Source organism: Pezoporus flaviventris, unplaced genomic scaffold (assembly GCF_033815535.1).
Source record: "Pezoporus flaviventris isolate CSIRO_AGI_PZ_B2104156 unplaced genomic scaffold, CSIRO_AGI_Pfla_v1 ptg000001l, whole genome shotgun sequence".
Lineage (NCBI taxonomy): Eukaryota > Metazoa > Chordata > Aves > Psittaciformes > Psittacidae > Pezoporus > Pezoporus flaviventris.
Genome location: NW_026892549.1, coordinates 27,571,238 through 27,592,875, shown reverse-complemented (window position 1 = coordinate 27,592,875; position 21,638 = coordinate 27,571,238). Strand labels below are relative to the sequence as shown.

The following is a 21,638-nucleotide window of genomic DNA, read 5'->3' as shown; positions in this document are numbered from 1 at the left end:
GCTTAAATAGGGCAAGGAAAGCAAAACTGTATTTGAGTGCAAAAGATAAAAAAGACAAGTAACTGCCATTTTTCTGCGTCAGAGCTTTTCCTTATAGGATGGCTTGTTAATTGGGTTTTTGAAGATAATGAGATGAGAATTTGCCCTGAATCCTGCCAGGCAAGTGTTTTCAAAACCAGGACAATGCAATTCTTGATGCTGCTTCTCCTACTCCTCCAGTATGTTAATTTGTGTTTGGGTAAAGGACAGTACTGGTTTCTCTTAGCTATGCGGAACAGAAGCCATTCATACGTATTCCTTTTTACCTGCCCTAAAGGTCCCCTATCTAAGGAACTGTTAAGACGTTTACAGCATCAGTAGATGCAGATAGTCTTACTGTAAATAAAAGTGAAACCATCGTAAATAATGCAGCTGTTTGAAGCCCTTATCCAAGGGTGGATTGATTTACTAATGCCACAAGGATCTTCATTCCAACTGTGAAAATGAAACTTAATTTGCAGCTGTATGTTAAGCCTTGGGTTGCCATGCTTGGTATGATATGTCTGTCTGTGACAACAGGCACTCTCTGATGCAGACGATATTTTGAGGAGCCCTGGAAAAGGCAATCCTCACTGGGAGGAAAGTGAACTGCACTAGGGACAGCCTTAAATTTGGAAGACAGACACATTCGTATCTTTCACCTCCTGTCTTCCCAGCTGTATCTCTTAAGTCTCCTAATACCCAACTTCTGCTACGACATGCTGAACTTCCATTTCATCAGCTTAGAGGAGTGAAGGCCAAAGAATTTCTTGATGTGTAGAAAGCTAGATTGCTAAATAATAACAAGAGCTGTTCAGGCAATGCTACCTATTTCCTTTATTCCCATGGCGTAGACTCAAAACTCTAGTCTGTCCTAGGTGTTCCAGAGTTATTTAGAGGAATTTTTCTTTCTAATCATTCTTTTCCAAAAGAGGACTCTCCTTGGAGTAAAGAAGAACAGGGATTTTATTTCGATTTTCTGTTTAGTGTGGGAATTAAAGTATCCTGTATTATGACAGAAGATTTTGTTGTGTCTCTTCATTTAGTTTAAGAGTATTAACGTGGTGTGTGGAGTGGATTAAATGAGTTTCATTCCACCTGTAAAGCTGACCCAGTGATTGTGTCCTAGAACAACAGTTCAGCATTGGTCAGGTAAGTAAGTAATAATAGTTTGCATGAGTGTGTTGCTCTTCTCCCTGAATTTATAGCTCTGTTGCTTTATCCTCTTAAGAGGATTAGATGTAGTCTCGCCACTGAACAGAAGGAAGAAAGACACTGAAAAGAGGATGTTTTACCAGGAGAAACATTTGAATCCAAGGTGCACCAAAGAGCTTATGTTTAATGGTGGAGGTGGATATTTATCACCTGAATAAATATTTCTGTTAGACCCAAACCAGACTTCTCTCCTTCACATTGTGATGTTTAATCAGAAACAAAACTTGAGAAACGCTACAAGGGCTACAGTTTGAAGGAAAATACAAGAACCAACCCACCAGCACACCCAGCTTCCCCCAGGTGCTAGAAATAATGTTACTTTTTTTCCACCCAGTAATTGACCAAAGCAAATGTACTCAGATAACAGTTTGACAGGAGGAGGACTTGTGAATGTGGCTGTGATATATGTCCTAGTGACAGCTGCTGCTGTTTGGTTTCCTTCTGCATTACGGTATTCTTTTTGGTGGAAAGCAAACCTTGATGAAAAATGTGTGGATATGAACATGCATACACACACATACATGTATATAGTTACTTTGTTTCTCTGTTGCTGTCAGCACCTACTACATGAAAATCAAGGTGACGGGCATTACTGTAGAAGTTTAAATGAGAAAGGAATGAAGGGAGTTGCTTTTGCACCACATGAGACCTTGCAGGAGCTATCCCTGCACCTCACCACCTCTGGGAATAAAGCCAAAGCTGTGGAACTTTGGGATTTTTCATGAATGTCGTGTTAGCCTCTTACCCCAGCCGTGACTCTTGAAAGTGGTTGTAGGGCACAGAGTCCCAAAATATCCAGCCTAAGTTGTTTTCCGGTCTGCTGTTTAATTTATAGTCTCTGAATAGAATTTAAGTACAAACCATAAGGAGAACTTGGAGGATGATCATTTTGTGTCACAGTTTTTCTCCAAGGTGTGAATTTAGGTTCAAAAAGGCTGATATTCAGGTTACTGAGCCTCAAAAAGTACTTTAGTAGCATGTTACACAAATGGCTGTACAACATCTAGTGTCTTTTTCCTGGCTCAGATTTTGATTTTTTTGCCTTCATTCCACAAGGAATTTTACGGCAAAGCAAGCTTATCCAAATTAAGAACACCATCGTGTTTGTCTAGGTTTAAAGTGTTACGATGAATTTATAAGAAAAAAATAATCTTCCTAATAGGAAAACCAAATTGGAATTTGTGTGCTAATTCTATTCATGCATATCATACATGTCAGTTTTACACTGGAACTTCATCTTGAAAAACAATGGGTTTTATTTGTGATATCTTTGATTACTGTGAGAGTCTTGGAGGCTTTTGCAAGGACAAATTTCTAGCTAGGTAATCATAAAATTTCCTCCTTATTTGGTGCAGGCTAGAATGGTTCTTCAAGTATTATTTCAAATGTGAGACAAAACCAAGTATACAGGACTTCAGATGCCGCTTACGTATTCCTGTAGAATTTCAGTTAAAACTGCTGTGACAAAGCAGTACTCTAGAAGGATATGCTAGTCTACTACATGTCCAGTCTAAGACTGTAAGTAAGTAATCATTCTGTTGAGAGAACTAAATCAATTTTTATGTTCCTCACAGGAAGACATGGTTTTATGGCTATCCTGGTGTTGTACAGTGTTAAGTGGTTTATGCAAAGAGGAAATACACAGCAACTATAATTTCATGTAGCACTTGTGATTAGCCTTTCGCAGTTCTTAGGAGAACCGGCTTGTGCTGTTTGATCAACATCCACAATGTAGTTTCAGCTGGTTTAGATCTTCTGAAAATCACTTAGAATGAGCTTTGGTTTTTGGACTTTACCACCTGGACTCTCGAACCACAGCTGTCTGCACAGCCCTGCCCTTCTCTGGGAGGATTTTCACTGGACACCATTTCCAAAATGCTGAATTCAAAGCCTGAAGTTAACTTTAGTCTGTCCTGTGCTGAGCTCAATCTGTATACCCTTTTCTGTACCTTAGCAAATGCTCAGTATGTGCCTAGGTCTCAGCAAGCCAAAAGTCCTCTTACATCAGCAGGAGTGTGAGGTCTGACCTAGAGGAGTTGCTCTGGGGAGGCCCATGTGGCCAAGCCTATGCACTTGAAATCCACTGAGCAGGAGCATGACACCAAATGTATTTGAAGAAGTGAGCATGTTTGTAGGGGGTTTGCTGAGGTTACTAGAAGTGGCCGTCTTGGGCTCTGGCCCAGAAGCTCAAGCTGTTCATAAAGGGAAATGTATGATGAAGTGGGAGAGGATGCCTGGTTAGGTATCCTAACACCAGGATTTACTGAGACCAAACCCTACTCTCTGTTTCGTTGGCCTGACTTCAAACCCACCTGGTTGCTGAGCTGTTGCTAGCCTCTTTCCAGTTGAGATGACCACCAACGTGTTACCTTTGGGATGCAGTTTTTTTTCCTGGGGCTGGCAGAAACCCTGTGCATGCATTAAGATGTTGGAAATGATGCAACTGAGAGACCCAGAGGAGTTCTATGAAGCCACATTTCACTTAGACGGTATGTGGCTTCTCTTACCAAACAGGAGTTGTACACTCAGAGAGGTGGAGATCACCTCCCTTTCAAATGGGATTTTTGGCACACGTAAGACAAGGATATCTGGAAGAGCAGGATTGTTCTGCATAGCCTTGAGTCACTGTGTTAATTGATGATGTTTCTTCAATACCAGTAAATGTCAGATTACTTAAGGAGCACGTGGAATTGTTGCTGTCCTGGAGATTAAATGAGAATTCTTAAGACTCAGACTTGTGAAAGAAAATGATGTTTCAGCACTAGCATGCTAAAAAGCTTGTCATCCATCTGTGACTAACAGTGCAGATGGAGAATACCCTCAGTTAACAAGCTTTCCCTGGAGATGAAATCAGAGACAGCGGTCTGACAGGGTGGAGAAGACCCATCATGCAAGTTATCACACAGAAGCTGGATCAGCAGCTGGGCCTGTTACGTGGTTGCACAGTTCTTCCTGTTCTGAAGTGTCGAGTACTTCTTGTAAAAACAAGCTGCCACTGAGGGCGTTGAGGACTTCTAAATGGGTTAGCAATTAGCCAGTGAGTGCCTTTCACTTCCTAAATGAGATTTCAGTAGTACCACATGCCATCTAGATTAGGTTGCTATCTCCCAGCATTTCATGATTCTATGATAACTGCAAAATATATCACGTACAGTTGCCATGAAGACTGCGTACACTGCTGCACCATAAGCAACTTGGTTGCAATACTGAGAACTTAGGGCAGAATACTGACCTTAGCTGGATCTTGCTAAGTTTGGCAGTACACAGTGTAACATCCGCAGATGCGATGGCAGGCTCCAGAACAACACTGGCATAGGCTGCCATGTGCTTTCCTTGGAAGCTGCTTTACTCTCCTCTGCTGAATGCAGTTGAAAATTTTAGTACACAGCAGAGAAATCTTTGTTGTCTTCTCTCTTTTCCCATCTCATTTCAACAACACTACAGAAGATTTTACAAGAAGTTCTTGTTGCACAGAAGTACCTGAGGGTTGTTCTTCAGCATCAGAAAGAAACTTGTATTCTATTATATTTTTTTTTTCTAGGGGTGTGGGGGGAATAATCATCCTGATCTACTGAAAAGACTCTTTAAAATGACTGCTGTTTCAGGATGCTAAGGTTTGTTTCCATCAGTCTAAGGTCCAGGCTGCTTTGTGGCAGTTGGTTTATGGCCCACCTTTCCAGTGCTGGTTCTACAATAAAACTAAGGAGACATCAAGTTATCAATTCTGAATTTCCATATTACAGTAAGGACCAGCACTGACTGGTCTACGCTTAGTACCATGTAGTAATAGTAGAAAAGAGGTGCTTTACTCAGAAGTGAACTTGTCAGCTGTGATGTCCAATTTTAAGAGCAGATACTAGAGTATAAAGCCAGTTGTTCAAGATGCTGAGAAAAGTATGAAACCCATAATCTCTTGCTGTCAGTATTACAGAATGACCATCATAAGCCTCAAACTGCAAAGAAACAAAACACAGGGTTTTTGCTCTTTTTACTATAATGAGAGAACCAGGAAGCCCAGGAACATTCACAACCCAGCTTTGAATGCAGCTTTCCAAAACAAGCTCTTCAAGATCCTGAGCTCAAGAGTGACAAGTATTCCTCTAGCAGGTTTCTTGCTGACTCCTTTATCTCTGCAGAAATACAGTAACTGTTGGAGGCATGTTGTGACTCTGCCTCCTCTGATCTCCTATGCTGCTGGCAATAGCTCTGAGGAAGTCTCTTACCAAGTTTATGTGGCTCCCCAGAGAAACTGGTTGTTGAAGCACATCTGAAGTCCTGTCTCTGTGATGCTCTGCCCCATGGCAGTCTGGGGCATCTGAGATCTGCCCTGCTATGCATGTAGGAGCAGAGCAAGTAAGTGTGTGTGCACTTGGCTCCTGAATGCCTCATTTCTGCAAGAAATGTAAATACAGCTGGAACTTTATATGGGGTTACAGCACAAGAGAGCAGAGGAGTTCCTTGCTACCCAAGCTGTCATAATGTTTTATGCTGCACTGGCTGAGAACCACCCATACTGCTGCATAACAGGCACTGTAATCTGGTCAGACTGCAGAGCTGTTCAAATCTGAGCATACAGACTGTTAGTAATAATGTGGGATTTGTGATGGGAATATGAGGTCTTATGAATGGCAAGTGGAAAAAAGCTGTTAAATTGTATCCTGCATACAGTTAAATGTATTATGAACTGTGAGGAAAGCCAGCACACCTGCTGGAGTTCACTCTGTGAAAGAGATCATGTATACAGGATGTCCTTAGTTAGCTTCCTTGCAGCATTTCTACTTAAACACAAGATTTATTATAGAGAAACTTCACTGCCAGTGTTCTGGCAGACACACAATGCTCTGGTTTCTTACTGTCTGCCACTATTTGCAAAGGATTTGAAGACAGCATATTGATTACAAATGGACTTCTTGGAAACTTGGTAGAGGGAAAAGTGTTAAGGAGGTGCCAGTGTCAAAGCATGAACTGTATAGGTTCATGAAAAGATGTGATTATCAATGACTACGAGGCTCAAGTGGTGTAGACCAAGAGCCATAAAGCAACAAATGGCTGTGGCAGTTGGAGCTAAGGAAAGACTGACCACAAGCCTTCAAAAGAGCTTCAGAAATAGTTCTACTAACCACAGGCTAGTAAGTTTAACTTCATTCCAGAAGAAACTGCTAGAAGTTATACACTATAATAAAACACAGGCTGCTGATGAGGTACTTGGTTAAATACTGGGGGGAACCAGCTGCTGTAATATCAAGAGAAACTGTAAGTAAGGATTGCTCTTTAAACTCCAAAGGAGCTTATAAGTAAGCAGACAGGTATGACACAGTTAATGTAAAACCATGCTTGAAAGGAACCATAAAACCATGGCTGAAAGGAACTCACCAGAACATCCAGCCCAGATTTGTGCTCAAAATGAGATGGGTTACCACCCTAGTTTGTCTAGCCAGGTCTTCAAAACCTGGAGGTTTCACAGTCTCTAAGTAATCCACACCAGTGCTGCACTGCTCTCCTAGTAGGAAAAAAAAAAAAAGGTGTTCTTGTCTAATTAATGTATTTTTTTTTTTAATTAAAGTTTTCAGCAAAGCCTCCTCAAGACCCTAAGCTGTATGTAGAAAAGTCCTCTATTGGACTGATAACCTTTAATCCAAGGGCTTGAAAAAGAAGAGCTGAGGAGGAATAACAATCCCATCCCTCCAGGAAAGGACACTGCTGAGTTACCAAGGATATGGGTCAAGTGCTGTGCTGTTGCATGGGGTCATGATTGACTGGACAAGAGGAGTGTGGCAGGTGGGGAGGGAGATGCACTGCAGGTGTTTGGCACTCTGGGGGTATTTGGTTATTCATGATAGTCAAATACAAAGCCAAAAGCAAAGAGCTGTGGAGGCTTTAAAAAATGATGGTATGATAAAAATCCCAATGAAACTCATGACTGATAAATGTAAAGTAATGCATGTGAGGAAAAATATGCCTACATCATGTTAGACTACAAATTAACTGTTGCCATCAAAAGAAAAAAAAAAGAAAAATCAGACTCTTCCATTTCAGCAGGGGGCAAAAAGAAACTTTAACATATTAGGAAAAAAACAGAAGAAAATTGGAACCATCTTCATATCGTGATGTTGCCTTGTTTTAAATACAACATGAATTTTAGGCAGATACAAAAGCCAGTCTCGTTATTTTTCTTCTGCTTTATACCCTGAATAACCAGCAATATGGAATAGTCAGAAGAGGTTAAACAGCCCAGAATTCTTCAGCTTGAAGAAGTAATAATGACTGAAGGGATCTGACTGGGAACAACAAACTCAAATATCATATGAAAAACATAAATATGAAATGACCGTTTCTCCCAGAGCTCTCTCTCCTTCACTCCTACAAGAAGGAGCCCAGTGCAATTACCTGCAAGAGGAAGTACCTTTCAACACAGCACAGAATTCAGCCACAGAACTAACTGCCCCACAGTGCCAGGGTTCTTCACTCTGAACATTTTGCTACTAAGCATTAGCCTTCACATACCAGGCAGCTAAAATTCACAGCAATGCATGAGGGAGTAGTGGCAGGTCTCTCTGATGTCTAAAACAACTGGTCTCTCCTTTCAAATTTTGTATCCTTAACTGCGTGATTATTCTGTGGCAGCACATACGCTCTGCAGTGTGTACCTGCAACTGGAGCAGCTTTACTCGGAGCCTAATTCCTCAGCTACCTAGCGATGCCCCAGACACCACTATGCATCAGGATTAGCTGTGCTTAAAGAGTCATGTCCCTGGCTGACAATCCTAGACTGGCCAGACCCTGGCTCTTTGTTTCCACCCCTACCACCAAAGCACTTCCGTTCCTACAGAAGGATTTCCTAGCATCTGCTTGGATGACAGCATGAGTCTATTCCCCTTTTTTCCATGAGGGGAATTTGTATATATTTACTAGAGCTCACGATTTATCCCCTTCCTGCTTCTCTTCTGGCTCTAACTTCCGTTCACGTCCCTGCTTTCTCTCAGCCTCTACATGCCTACTAACCCCCCATAAATAATCTGTATTCTTTTCAAAAATAATCTGCTACACTTGGACTGCATTTCCAAAACTACTAAACAAATACTTCAGCCATTCAGACATGCCACGGCAGCAGGTCTTGCTCACATTTTGACCTGGAGTAGAGTTCCAGCTTCTGATGACTGGAGATGGATTCCATTCAGTGGAAATACATATCCCCTTGAGCTGTTCAGGTCACATGAAACCAGGCTGGCAAGAAACTGCCTTAGCCAGTCTTTCTGTTGCTCATGGTTTGGCACATTACACAAGCCTTTTGGGAGAGCTCAGCTCTCCCAAAAATACTGTTCTCCCTGTGGCTTCTGTAGAGTTGACAGTGAGGGAGCTCTGAGATGGCTGTCCAGTCACAGAGATCAGTGAGAGGGCAGCCAGAGCTGCAGGCACGCTTCCATGCACCCTATGAAATGCTGGTCTTGAGGCTCAGGCATTCTATGCTGAGAATAGCAATCCATGTCCCCATGAAGTGGCAACGCTGGGCTCAACCCCTGCACTGCCACACACCACTTGTTCTGACTCCATCCAAGAATACGTGAGGGCTTTAGCACAATTAGGAAAAGACAGCCTTTGAACAGGACTCCCTAAACTTGATTGCATATGGAAGTGACATGAATCCTGAGAGCAGCTTGCAGAAATGTATACTGCTCTGGTGTAAGTCCAGCTCTGTGTTAATTATTAAGTAGTAGTATTTTTAGTCAGCATTTGAAATAGATTCCACATGATGAAACCTTGTTCCCATGAAAGTTCATCACAGTGTCAAGTATTTAATTAATTTTAATCTTTATTTTAAAGTTGTTACTGCAATTAGTAGAAATGTTTGTAAAAGCCTCTTTGATTCCTTTCCTGTCCCCTCCCCACTGGGAAGGCTAAACAATCACATGAGTTTTGGCCATGCTTTCTAACATCACAGAGTACTAAGTTTGCCCAGGATATAAATCCATAGAAGAGGAGAGGCAGGAATTGCTGGAGGTTCTTTAAAAGAAAGGCAAACATGTCTTAAACAACTAATCTGTTATTGTCAATGTGCTGTTTAAAACAAGTAAAAAAAAAATAATAATAATTGCAATACTTGCAATCTTTCCTACCAAAAAAAAAAAAAAAATATATATCCTGAAACAGTTGGGAGCTCTTAGTATCATTTGCCTAAATTCATAGACTAATTTACATGTAAGAGCACATTACCATGACAACTTTCAGATCTTGCTAAATTCTCTTCTTAATACTTTTTTTTTCTTCCCTGTACGTTCTCCAAGAAAAGTGATCTGTAATCTGGAACCTCCTCCACACACAAGGACCTTCATCCTGCGTCTCTAAGTGCACTTTGAGTGCTACTGTTGCAATGAAGAGTAAGCTTAAAGCATGTTACCCTCAAAATCTTGCTTATAGGGAGGAAGCAAACAATTTATAGAAAGCCAAGAATTTATTGTTAGTATAACTGAAGTCTTAAGTCTAATCTAAAACTATTATTCCAGATCTAATTATTACAGAAAAAGAAAAACCACTTCTATACAGAATGAATTGCAATAAAAATAATGGTACACCTGAAATTGTTATACTCACGCTTCCTAGCTCTTTACCCTTTCCTGGTGGTGTGCTCCCTCTGCCATTACTTCTCAGGTTGGTGGCTTCAGTGCGGTGGTGGGGGTGCTAAGGCTGGTCACCAGCACATAGGGTCTTTTGCTGGCAGGAGTATGATACTGACGATTGCATCTTTCTCTCTCCAGGATCCACTTGGGGTCTTTATGTTTGCCAACAGGCTTTCATACCTTGCTGTTTCATTGCTGGTTTGCAACTTTACCTGATATCCAACTTTACCGTAAGTGATGTATCTTGCATATGCTAGTAATGTGTTCTTTGTTCTGTTCTTCCATAAAAAGGTGGTTTGCTGTAACTCTACATCTGTATTTCTTTTTAATGGAAAACAGCTGTTCATTTGTTTATACCTGTGGGGTCTCCAGTGGCATGCCTGTGCCTCATCTGTCGTCATCTTGTGCCTGTCCTCCTCCCCATGAAATCCTGTGTCTCCACCTCTGGAGGCCTCTGCTGTTCATCCCAGGCCTTTATTTCTCCACACTACATCCTTATGTTGGTTCTAAGTATCTCATTCTGCACAAAACAACTACTTGTTACTCCTGTCTGTACAGAACCACAGTGGTACCATACTTGGATAAGCAAAAGTAAAACCAAATCATCTGTAACCATGTGGTCAGGATTAAAAATGCTATTACAGCTAAGCCAAGTTAAAAGAAAACTTGCAGGCAGGTCAGCAAACGTTCAGCCAAAGCAAGCCTGGCATGACTGAGTGCTGAGGCCTTGAAAAGTTAGCGCAAAGCACGTGGCCTGTTACTAACAATGGCAATATCTGATAGAGGGCTACAGGCAGCCGTAATGTTAGCAGGAAGCAGTAAGCGCAGTAATGCATGCTGCTGTGTCGTGTTACAGCTGCAGTTACGGCAGTGCCTGCTCTGCTGACAAAAATAAGGCTTTAAGGTGCACAGCAGCAACATCTGGGATCTTAATTACTGTTCATTCAATAGGAGAACCCAGCCTAGCGTTACAGGCTCGGCCCAAGTTGGCTGGGCAGATGCTTGAGTGAAAAAATAGCTTACTGGTGAGATCAGCCTGTTCAACCCAGGGAAGTGAGAAGAGCAGCTCATTATTAAAATAGAAGGCAAAATGAGGCAATTCCTCTGCCTGTCAAATAACCAGCTAAATCTCAAGAGTCTTCGGTTCACATGCTTTGTTACATTTGGTTACTTCTGTCCTGTGAGAGTAAATTCTTGGTAGAGGAAAGGCTGCTTTCACAAGCTTTTAAAAATTAATACTATTTAGAGAACATTCTTTGTTTTCATAAAAAGGTGTTGAAACAGCCCGAGTTTCAGACAGATTTTTAAATAATCTTTTGCATATTTTCAGGAACAATGCCTCGTTTCACTGGAAGTACAATGAGCACAGGTATCTCTCAGTTGCTACAGATGAGCTTCTAGTGTGTAAACAGGGAAGGGAAGCAGCAGTACCTAGTGTGCCTCCAGACAAAGGGACTGGGATTGAAGTGTAGTTTAGCAGTCGGAGTTGGTGTTTTTTTCTTGGCCAGAGGCCTCCCAAATGACTTTGACCAAGTGTCTTTTTGAAGTCCCCCACCGTGGGGCCCTCCACAAAGCTCATCCAAATTAATGAAAGGCAGGCTGCACCAATTAAAACGTCATTAAACCTGCAGAATAGATGCTAAGCCCATGTTTTAGTTTAATTCACAAATGGGATTGAGTAAAGCGTCTACCGGCTCTCCCTGACCCAAATCCCCAAAGGCTCGCTGTTTGCTCACGAGTTGTGAGCTCAAACGTCTCCGCAATCCTGCTCCTAGGCCAGGCCGTACCATGAGGCCGCCTGCGCCCCTGCTGCAGCGACCGGGCGGCAGCCTGCCTCTCACCGCTGCCTGCAAGCAGCCCGCAGGCGCTGGTCCGCCCCCTTTACTGCCTGAGCCCAGGCATGCTGCCCGGCCGCGCCATCGCCACAGCGGCACCAGGCCTTCCCCCATGGAGGCGGAGCTGGGGGCCGGAGGGACACCCGGCAGCGGGGAGCGCAGAGCCTTCACCCCCGTTTCCCACGGGGCGGCTGCCGTCTGCCAGGCCCCGCTGCAGCCGTTTTGCCTGCGCCGAGTGCCAGTGAACTCCGGCTCCCGCCGCCCGTGCCGTGCCGCCCCTTGGCGGCCTTCGCCCTTCCAAGGCCAGGGGCGGCAGCCCGGCTGACGCGTCCCCGGAGTTGCTGCTGCCGCCCGGCGGTGGCGGGTGGTTCTTGTGGCGGAGGGTGGGGGGTGCTCAGCGCTGGCTGGAACCCTTCTCCCCCCGCCCCGCAGTGCTCAGTCGAGAGCAGTACCTAAGGAAGGGATGGAGGGAACCCGGATAACTCGTCAGGGACAGATGAAAGGAAACGTGTGGGGGACATTCGTTCAGTTTAGGTCAGTTTCTCACTGCTGCTCCCCTGGGTGCGGCGCTGAGAGTTTGGGGGGTGGGTGGTTACCTTGTAGCCTGATGTGACACGGGAGCCGTGGGGGGTCCTCAGCACATCAGGAATTGCAGCCACCCTCATCCCAAAAGCCGTTCTGGATGGCTCCCCTTGGAGTTCCTCCGGCAGACCATGCTGCCGCTAGAGTGTGAAAATCGAGATGCACCAAATGCCTCAGATATCCATGTGCCCCAAGGTGAGCGCCAAACACTTGCAGGGTCGGAGGCTGTGGCGGCCATGCCACACAGATGCTTATTGATGGGCAGCCCTGCGCTATGACAGCATAGCGTCAAAGCCCATCAACAGCTCTCAGGGCTGTGCTGTGCCTGCAGCCCTATGTGAGCTCTTGCTCCCCAGCGGCAGCAGGGCAGTGGGAGCTGCAGGCTTCCAGAAGGTTCTTCAGGCAGGTGAGCTGGCAGGGTCCTTGCTGGCCCCCTGCCAGTACTGGTGTTTGCAGGGGCTGGGACAGTAGTTTCTTTCTGTGGGTTGTGGTGAGAGGTGACAGTCAAACACCAGCAAACAAGAAGGAAGGGACTTTGCACTAACGTGCTTTTGCACCCTGCCAAGACCTGTGGCCATTCCCCTGAGGAGGGCCTTGTGGTCAGCACTGCAAGCTAGGCTTACCTTGTGGCCTGAAAGGCTTAAGGAAGTCCAGCGGTTCCACTACTTTTATTTGCTTTTATCTGCTCTTAGTAACTGTCACAGGGTGACATGCTGGAGTTTTAACTAACTACTGAAGTGATTTCTTTAAAGGTCAGAACTCCTGATAAAATTCTGCAGGTAAAAGAGGTGGTTTTTCTTGTGAGCTACTAATGACCTAGCCACTCCTCTGCTGCTCTCTTGGGCTGTGTTTGCAGCATGCTAGCCGCAGCTGATCAATTTCCTGTGGAAATCTTCTCCTTCATGCTAAATAGTGATTTGTTGAAACTGGGGGAAAATAATTGTGAACTCTGCATTGTCTGATGTTGATTAAAAAAAATATTTTAATATATCTGATGTCTCTAATTTCACTAATATTTACAGGAATATATTTAGTTATTTTACTCTTCAGTTTGGGAATTTGCTTTTTTCTTTTTCCTCAAGAGACCAGACAAAATGAGTAAAACACATTTCTAAGTGTTAACATCCATATCCAGTATCTCCCCCATGGCAACGGTGTTTGATGCCACACAGTTTGCTTCTCCCCACCATGCACTACACAGCCCTTTCATCTCAGTCACTGTCCTGTATGCCACCTCGTGATCTGTTTTCATTCTATGCAAAGTGTGAGGCTGAGATTTATGTGCATACAGAAATAGCCCATGGTAGGACCAGTAGGACTGTGAAAAAGCTAGATGTGGAAAGTTGAGCGTGAACAATGCTGATGGTTTGCTGTATGGTGGAAGTTGCTGTAGTTTGCTGTAGATATATAGATGGTGCTGATGTGAAACAGGTTGGATTTTTTGAGTGACTGATGTTGAAGGCTCATTTCTGTAACAAATAGAAAAGAACTTGTGTGGTCATTTTGGGCATAATTGGCTACACATAGTAGACAGTTACACATTGCTTGGGAGCTTATCAACAACTGGATCCTTGTTTAATGACATGATCCGTTTGTTTGCACTTACTTCAGTATTGAATGCTGTTCCTGTAGGTGTGAATGCTGTTTGAAAGGACATAAGCATCAAACTGCAAACTAAACATGAAATAGACCCTGGGCCCCATGGATGCACCAAGGCTGAGGAAGGCAGGGTCTTCACGATGAAAACAATGAAATGAAGGTTGAAATGCTACTGTTTGGGCCTTTAAAAGGATTTTTCATCCCATGTGTGACAGAAGATACTACTTGGAAAGAAAACATGCTCTGTAATGTAGAAGTGACTGCTGAAATGCATATACAGTGAAGACTTGGATACTTTTTTTCTGGGCAGCATTTTGTCACAATCCCATTGCATTGCAGGTTTAAGATTCCAGTGGAACTTAGACTAACACAGAGGGATCACTCCGGTAAATATACTCCTTACCCAGTTTTGGAAGCTTAGGAAGTTTTTGACTTCTTATGGAATTTCACTGCTGAAATGACTTTCTATGTTTAGATAACAATTTGGAATACATACAGATTGTTTTGTGGGTTTGGTTTTGTTTGTCTGTTTATTTGTTAGCTTTTTTTTTTTCTGATCCAGTCCATTACGCAGGGAATGAAAAGGGCTGTAAGTGGTTCCTTGCTAAAATCCAGGCATGCAGTTTCTATTTTAAAGCTCAAGTGTGTGTTTTTATGCTACAATACTGCTGACTTTGCTCTAGCTATACATAATTCCTTGCCCTTTGTCCAAGACATTTTTAACTCCACTGTACTGTTTTAAAGAAAACTGAATTAGAAAAGACACATGCTTCTAATTCAGTCTCTTTTTTTTTTTTTTAAACCTCAATGGAGATGGAAATTGAAGTTGCTCTTGAGGGAAGTGTAGTAGATGGACCAGAACTACTTAATACCAGAGTCATTATTCATGCTGCACATTTCTTATCATAGAAGTACAAATTGTACTGTTCATGAAATTTCAATGCTTTTTTTTTTTTTTACACCATTTAGAACACAGATTTGATCTCTTCAGTTTGGAAAAAGAACTTGGTGTCTTCACTGTACAGAATCTTCAAGCGAAAGCTGACTTCTCTAAGAACAATGAGGTAAACATTAGCTTGATAGCAATAATTAAAAGTGGAGGATTTGTTTCTACTGAGTCACTTCTTTTCTTATCCTATGTGTTTCTGGGTAATAAACCAGTTTGTTACTGACTTTTTATATGTACTCACAAGTATAGGAAGGCCTGTGAGTACGCTGCATTTGGGAAATTCAGCTGCACCTGAGCCAAGTTCCTAATGATCATGGGCCATCCCAGTTGCTGTTAACTTTAGGTAGACCCTGCCCAGTGGCAGGTCCTCAATAGCCTAGTGAATTCAGTAGGAGTTTCTCTTCTAGTGAAAATTATGAAGGTAAAAAAAAGAAAGGAGGAGTTTGTCCTCCTGTGGATCCATGTCTGCTAATTGTACTGCTTCCAATTGTTGATCATTGCTCCTTAGCTATACTTTCTTGCCTTCACAGCTTGTTATCCACTGACAGCCAGCAGTGCAGTCCCTGTGCAACTCTAGTTCTGCTTCAGAAAAAAATGGCAGACTCACTGTGACCTCAGCAAGGCCAACAGCTTTTGTCAAATCTGCCCATCATAGATAAGATGCTGGATTTGTGCTCTTTTCCCTATTTTTAACTCACATACTTATGCTGTCAAAATGTTGTTGTGTAAACCAAGCTGCAGTGTGTTTGCAAAATTAGTGCTTATGTGGCTGGTCTAACACTTCCTTCTAATTACAGTTTGCATATTTGCAGCAGGTGGCTGAGCTGCAGGAGGTGGTAAGACAGCTAGGTAACATTAGGGAGGCTGAGAGGGTGTTAGCTGATTCCAAACGCAGTCTGCAATGGACCCACAGCCTCTGGTCAAACAGAGGGAAGTTACTGAGAAGTATTTGCAAACACCCATCTCCTTTAGCATAAACATGGTGTGGCCTACTGTTTACAGCACAGTTCACTGCCTGTGCGCGTGGGCTCAGGGCTGGGCCACTCCTTGCTAGCTCAGGTAGCTTATCACCTTCCCCTACAGACCTGGTGGATGTTCCCTAATGAGGACAATCTTTTGTAACAAGAATGGAGGTGGTGCAGATGTATTTTTGTATGTCTCTCCTACTTTTCATTTCTTGTCTCTGAATTACCAGCTCCAGTGCATAAACAAGTGATTGTTTTCATAGGGAAAACAAGATACAGAAATTATGCTAAATGAACCAGCTCTTGGTAACCTCTTTCTTTGGAGCAGACATTGCAAGACTAATTGGCAAAGAAGCATGAAGCAGAGCTGGCTTGGCAGGGAGCCCCATAATGCCTTGCACCATGGCCTTTTCTTCCTTGCTTGGAAAAAACCATGGTAACTCACATCCACAGCCTTGAAATTAATCCTATTAGACACTCTTCTGGAAAAAAAAAAAACAAAAATTAACCACCATCCCCCCAAAAAACCTTTATCCAACACAAGAGGCATACAGGTGTGCACTTTGATTAATCCAATATGAACATATTATAAAGACACACCCCTCCCATCATGCCTCATATTTCCATATGCGCTTGAATAGAAATGAGCTCAAGACTGTTGGGGGCTTCTACTGTTCCAACTGTTTTGAGGGTCGACAGAGCACTGGAATAGGTTGTCCAGAAGGGTTGAGGAGTCTCCCTCTTTGGAGACATTCGAAACCCACATGGACATGTTCCTGTGTAACCCGCTCTAAGTGGCCCTGCTTTGGTAGGGGGGTTGGAGTGGAGGATTTGTAGAGGTCCCTTCCAACCCTAACAGCTCTGTAATTCTGTGATATGAACCCATTAATCATATTGAGCTGAATTATCTCAAGGACAAAATTTCTGTAAATGCCATGGGAGCTGGTGGCTTAATAAAGGAGAGAACCCAATGGGTTCTCTGACAGATGGCAATACTGACAGAGTTTAGGTTGTCTGTTCTCTTTGGCATCAGCCAACTGTACAGGCAGCATGGGCTTAGTCCTGCATTGGCTGTCTCTTCATGTGGAGTTATGACAAAAACAGATGGAGCTGCTGCTGCTGTGAGTAAGGATAGTGGTGGTGGTTAGACAATCACCTGTAGGGAAACAACATGTTGTTGATCCCGCTATTTGTGTTGTCTCAAAGGGAGCAATAACCAGTACTGAGATACTTGATTTGAGAACTTGAAATCAGCCATGCTAACAACTTGCAGATTTTCACTGTCTAACTCTCCAGCACAGAGCCTTTGGAAATTTTAGTGTGTTTTTCCCCAATTAATTTGTTTTGTCTGTTCCATATGGCTCTTGTATAAATAAGTCTTCTGTGTTTTCATTTAAAAAACAAAAGCAAAACAAAAAATAGAGTAATATAAGTGAAACAAGCACCTTTGAAACATACTCCTAAGTTAGTGAAACCCCTGCAACAGGAGAAAACACTAAAAATTAAAAGGAAAATAATCATATTAGGAGGGGCAATGTTGCTTCAGTATTATTGCACTGAATATTAATAGTGAGACTTGCAGAACCTATGTGTCATTGAAAAATAACTTTTTTTTAAAGTCAGAATTGTAGTATAGACAGATTCCACATTTGCAATAAAATAGGAAAAAATTTCAAGTTGAGGAAAAGGATCACAGACCCTGCAATATGTGGAAGGTTCTCTGGTTGCAGAAGAACGGAGGTTGTTTTACTTTATGTATTCAGCAGAAGTTATAAGAAGTGGTAAGTGGATGTATCTGCTGGATTTCAGTCCATCCTCGTTAGCTCTGTCACGTTACAGTCTCAGAAACGTAAGGCTTAGGAGGAGGCCGTGTTTGTATTTCCTATTGCCCTCTACAGGGTCTCAGGAGTAAAACACCAGCTCAAAAACATGGAAATATATTGTATTAAATGTATTAACAGCAAATTGCACACTACAAAGAAGAAAGATGAAAAGATGTTAGTAAGTGTTATTTACCTCTGAACAATACACTGCTGCCTTTCTATGGATAAGCTGGAAAATCGCATGTGCAACTTTCTGATTTAAAGAGCTTTAAAATAAGCACAAAATTCCACAGTGATCCTTGCTACCTTCTGTTATTACTGGATGTGTTGCAAACCCAGTGATACTCTGTGTTTTGTGACTGGAACAAACTCAGATTCCCCCCCAAAAATAGAGTTCTTGTTTTCACAACGTTGCCATTTGAATCTACACAATTTTCGGGGAAATAAGCATATTCCTATTTGTCAAACAGTGCTTTTTAGTGTGAATTTAACTCCACTTCTGAAGAGCCAATAGCATTTGAATGCATTCCAAATTCCACTGCAATTCACGCTTAGAAGCTTAGGCTGGAAATCTGCAGAATAGCTTTGGGTTACATGAAAACAAATATTACAGTGCTGAACAGGAATCCCTTCAAATCTGTTGGAGACTTTTTCTATTCAATTCCATAGATCTTCAGTCTGACCATTATTTGCTCTCTCTTTGAACAAAAAGTTTCAGGGAACTACTTGCACATTCACATTTGTGTAGTGTTCAATATGTCTCTGCTGTGCAGTTGTAAAGGTAGGCCATGACTCAGCTTTGCCTCAGCATTCTCACAGAGTGGATCTTTTTCCCAGTACAGGTAGGGCTGATATTACTTACACCAGTTTCTGTTACAACAGTATCTGTTTAGAGGTTTATAGCTCAAATAAGACATTTGGTCTGAAATTTTTCATAATGGTGAGGAATGATGCTTCATATCGGGGAAAACTCTTTTAGTCTGTACACACCTTTGAATGAATTTTGAATTATCCAAATGCTGGAGTTTATACATGTTTCAGCAAAGACTGGCTAGAGCTTAGCAGCTAAAATTTATACCCACATCAAGACTCAGTTTGTCAAGTAGCTAGTGAGCAATAAATTCACTCCATCTCCTTTTGCATTAATGTCCTGTGTAATCAGGCCCTGAATCTGCTGTAAATCATGTTGCTTATGAAAAGAGAGGTCAGAAAATTAAAGTGTATTAGGAAAATAAACGAATTGTGATGAAATGTTATATGTCTATTGGCACAGGACTTTTTTTGCTAGCTATTGTTACAGCATCAGAAGAACATTGAAAATCAACACTGAAATCAGACCTGATTTCTACCTGTATGTTCTTTTATGTTTTGGGCTTGAATAATATCTGTTCATTTTCAAAATGAAAATTTTGAATATTCATTTCAAATGAAAAATTTCATTCAAAATTTTGAATTTTCATTTCAAAATGAAAATTGGGTGGTTGATGATTTTCTCATTGCAGTTTTCTTTTCTCACATGGATAAGTAATTAAATTTGTATGTGCTTGTTTTTAAATCTCTCTTAGCAACTTTGCATTATTTCTTGTGTTTTGACAAAAGCTACTCTTGGCATAGGGAAAAAAGGGACTAGTACCCATCAAAATAATGGTATCTATCATATTTTATCATTAAGAGAACAGGCTGATAAGATCTGTCAGTCTTATACCAGATGGTTACGTAGATAAATTGCTGTTGACCTTTTAGCACGTTCAGTGATCCATCCTTGTTTTAGGGAAATAGGTAGGTGTAATTTCTCCTTCAAGAAAGATTTATGGTCATGTAGACGAAGGGCAGGGAAAATGTGAACCAGTCTGCTGCTATTTATTCTTTGGCCAGTTTCAATCCTTAGACCACTCTATATTGGCTTCATTATACATCCTACAGCCAGATGTTCATCATAGGATTTATTTTTCCATTGCAGCCTTCCTGAAACTGTGATAATGAGTTTATTTTATTACCTTAATATTTTCAGAACACACAAGAACTTGCAAGTGTGTAATTCAGGCTGATTTCACAGCAGTGATTAAATTTGCAATTGTGTTTTAGAAGACAGGATCATGAGGTGTTTTTGTACTGTAGAAAGTAAATCTGTGACACAAATCTTCATTTCCATATCATAACTGTATTGAGAGTGACATTGGAGGTACCATTTAAATCCAAGTAGTCTATAATGCTGAATTTCAAACCCTAGATGTCGTCTATTATGTCAGGCTCCTAGCATTACTTTAAGTATGCTGTGGTAAATTAACCTGTAGGTTGAATTCCTGGATCTACCCCAGTTTTGTATTTTTTTGACTTTTAATAGTGAAACTATCTATAGCTGCTAAAGTGTTATTTCTATGGAAGAAGTAACTCTCCAAGTTCTGTTACATTTTGTTCCTTTTATTGGCACACTAGTCACTGAAGCTAGCATATAGAGAGAGCCATACTTGGCTCATGCACTCATCTGTAATCAGGAAGATAATGAGGTACCTTCAAATGCTTTTCTTTCTTTACTGCTCTTACAAGATGGAAGTTGATCGATAGAGAATTCTATAGCAAGCCGAGCTGGTTTTGTAATTATAATGACTACCAGTTGAATCAGGTAAAATTAATTCACTCCAATTGCTTATGTATTGTGATTATTTCTAAGAATTCTGCTTCACAAAATGTCTCTTCACATGAATACAATTTAAAGGAAATATCACACAGCATTTTGTAGTATAAAATGGGTTTCTTTTGCATGTGGGTGACAGCTGAATGCCATAATGAAACATTCAATAATTGCCCACAACTGGGGAAACCCTGGTGGTCCCACTGGGATCAATTACAAAGTTCGGGTCATTTGCAGATGAATGGCTGAGTAAGTAGTTAATTGGGCATGTGCACTAATAGTAAGAGACCTCTGTCTCTTATAGGTGAGTGAGGGCATATAGTAGGCCTTGTCCCACTTGAATAGTTCTTCCATTAAAATGACGGTACTACCAATTAGACTCCTCTAAGGTTGTTTTCTCTTACGTCAATATCCATTGTGTTTCCCTTGTCTTTAATGACCTTACAATTGATCTGCTCTGTCTTTGATCATGGCCAGCTGACTGGGGCGGGGGAGTCCGCGTTTAACTGCAGTCGGTTACTTGTTGGGTTTGCTTGCTGATAATTTCCTTAGATTTATTGTTACTAATTTCTATAGATTTATTTTAAGTTAGAAAATCAGAAACAGAGTGCAATGTCAAACCTCTACCAGAAATTAGGAGAAAAATGGGAAAAAAAATGAAGTTGAGTTCATATGAGCTATAAAAGGCAACATACAAATTGTGACCCTAGGTAAGTAGCAATTTAATTTTTAAAAAGCTCCTCAACAGAAGTTGCCATTTTAGGTTTTGTATTATTTTTGATGCTGCCAGGTTAATTTGTTTCCCGGACTCTCAGAGGTGCTGAATTAGTTCTGTCTAGCCTACAGAAAATTTAGACAAAGTTATTAATCTGATCATCCATGTAATCACTCCAAAAGGTAGATAATGATGTGGGTATTCAATGTGTATTTGTGGTGATTCACTTTGCAATTATAACCTGCTTAGGCTAAGGTATTGGAATATTTGTTTATCTTGCAAGCTTTTGTCATCTTTGCTTCTTTCACCTACCATTCTAAATGACATAGGGCATAATAATTCTTGAATAAAAAAAATCTTAAATTTTTACTCTTAAAAACTAACTTTAAGTTTGCATATTGTTTATTGCCTAAAATGTTATGGGAGATACTCAATGGGAGTTGTTTGCAATAGCTGAATAGCTTGCTGAGTTGTGACTTTCTAGGCTTGAATGACTGTTGCTTCAGCAGGTGTATTTCTGTAACACATTTTTAAATTTTAACCCTTTGAGTTAAATTAATAATTTGGATAGTTCATTTGATGTTTTTCTAATAAGTGACTTCCAAACATTCACAAATATGCAGACTATGCTGGAGGATGATGCTTTGTTGAAGAAAACCAGTTATGTCTTAAGGGGATGGGGGGCAGAAT

At 41.5% G+C, this 21,638-nt stretch overlaps 1 protein-coding gene across 1 annotated transcript in view; it reads left to right on the top strand.

Annotated features, from left to right (window-relative positions):
* The first annotated feature begins 12,332 nt into the window (after positions 1–12,332).
* GRID1 (glutamate ionotropic receptor delta type subunit 1) overlaps positions 12,333–21,638 on the top strand; it is a 596,456-nt gene continuing 587,150 nt past the window's right edge. The window contains exon 1 of the mRNA XM_061449455.1: positions 12,333–12,460. Within this exon, the coding sequence (XP_061305439.1) occupies positions 12,397–12,460 (64 nt within the window). The 5' untranslated portion in view covers positions 12,333–12,396. The remainder of the gene's footprint in view (positions 12,461–21,638) is intronic.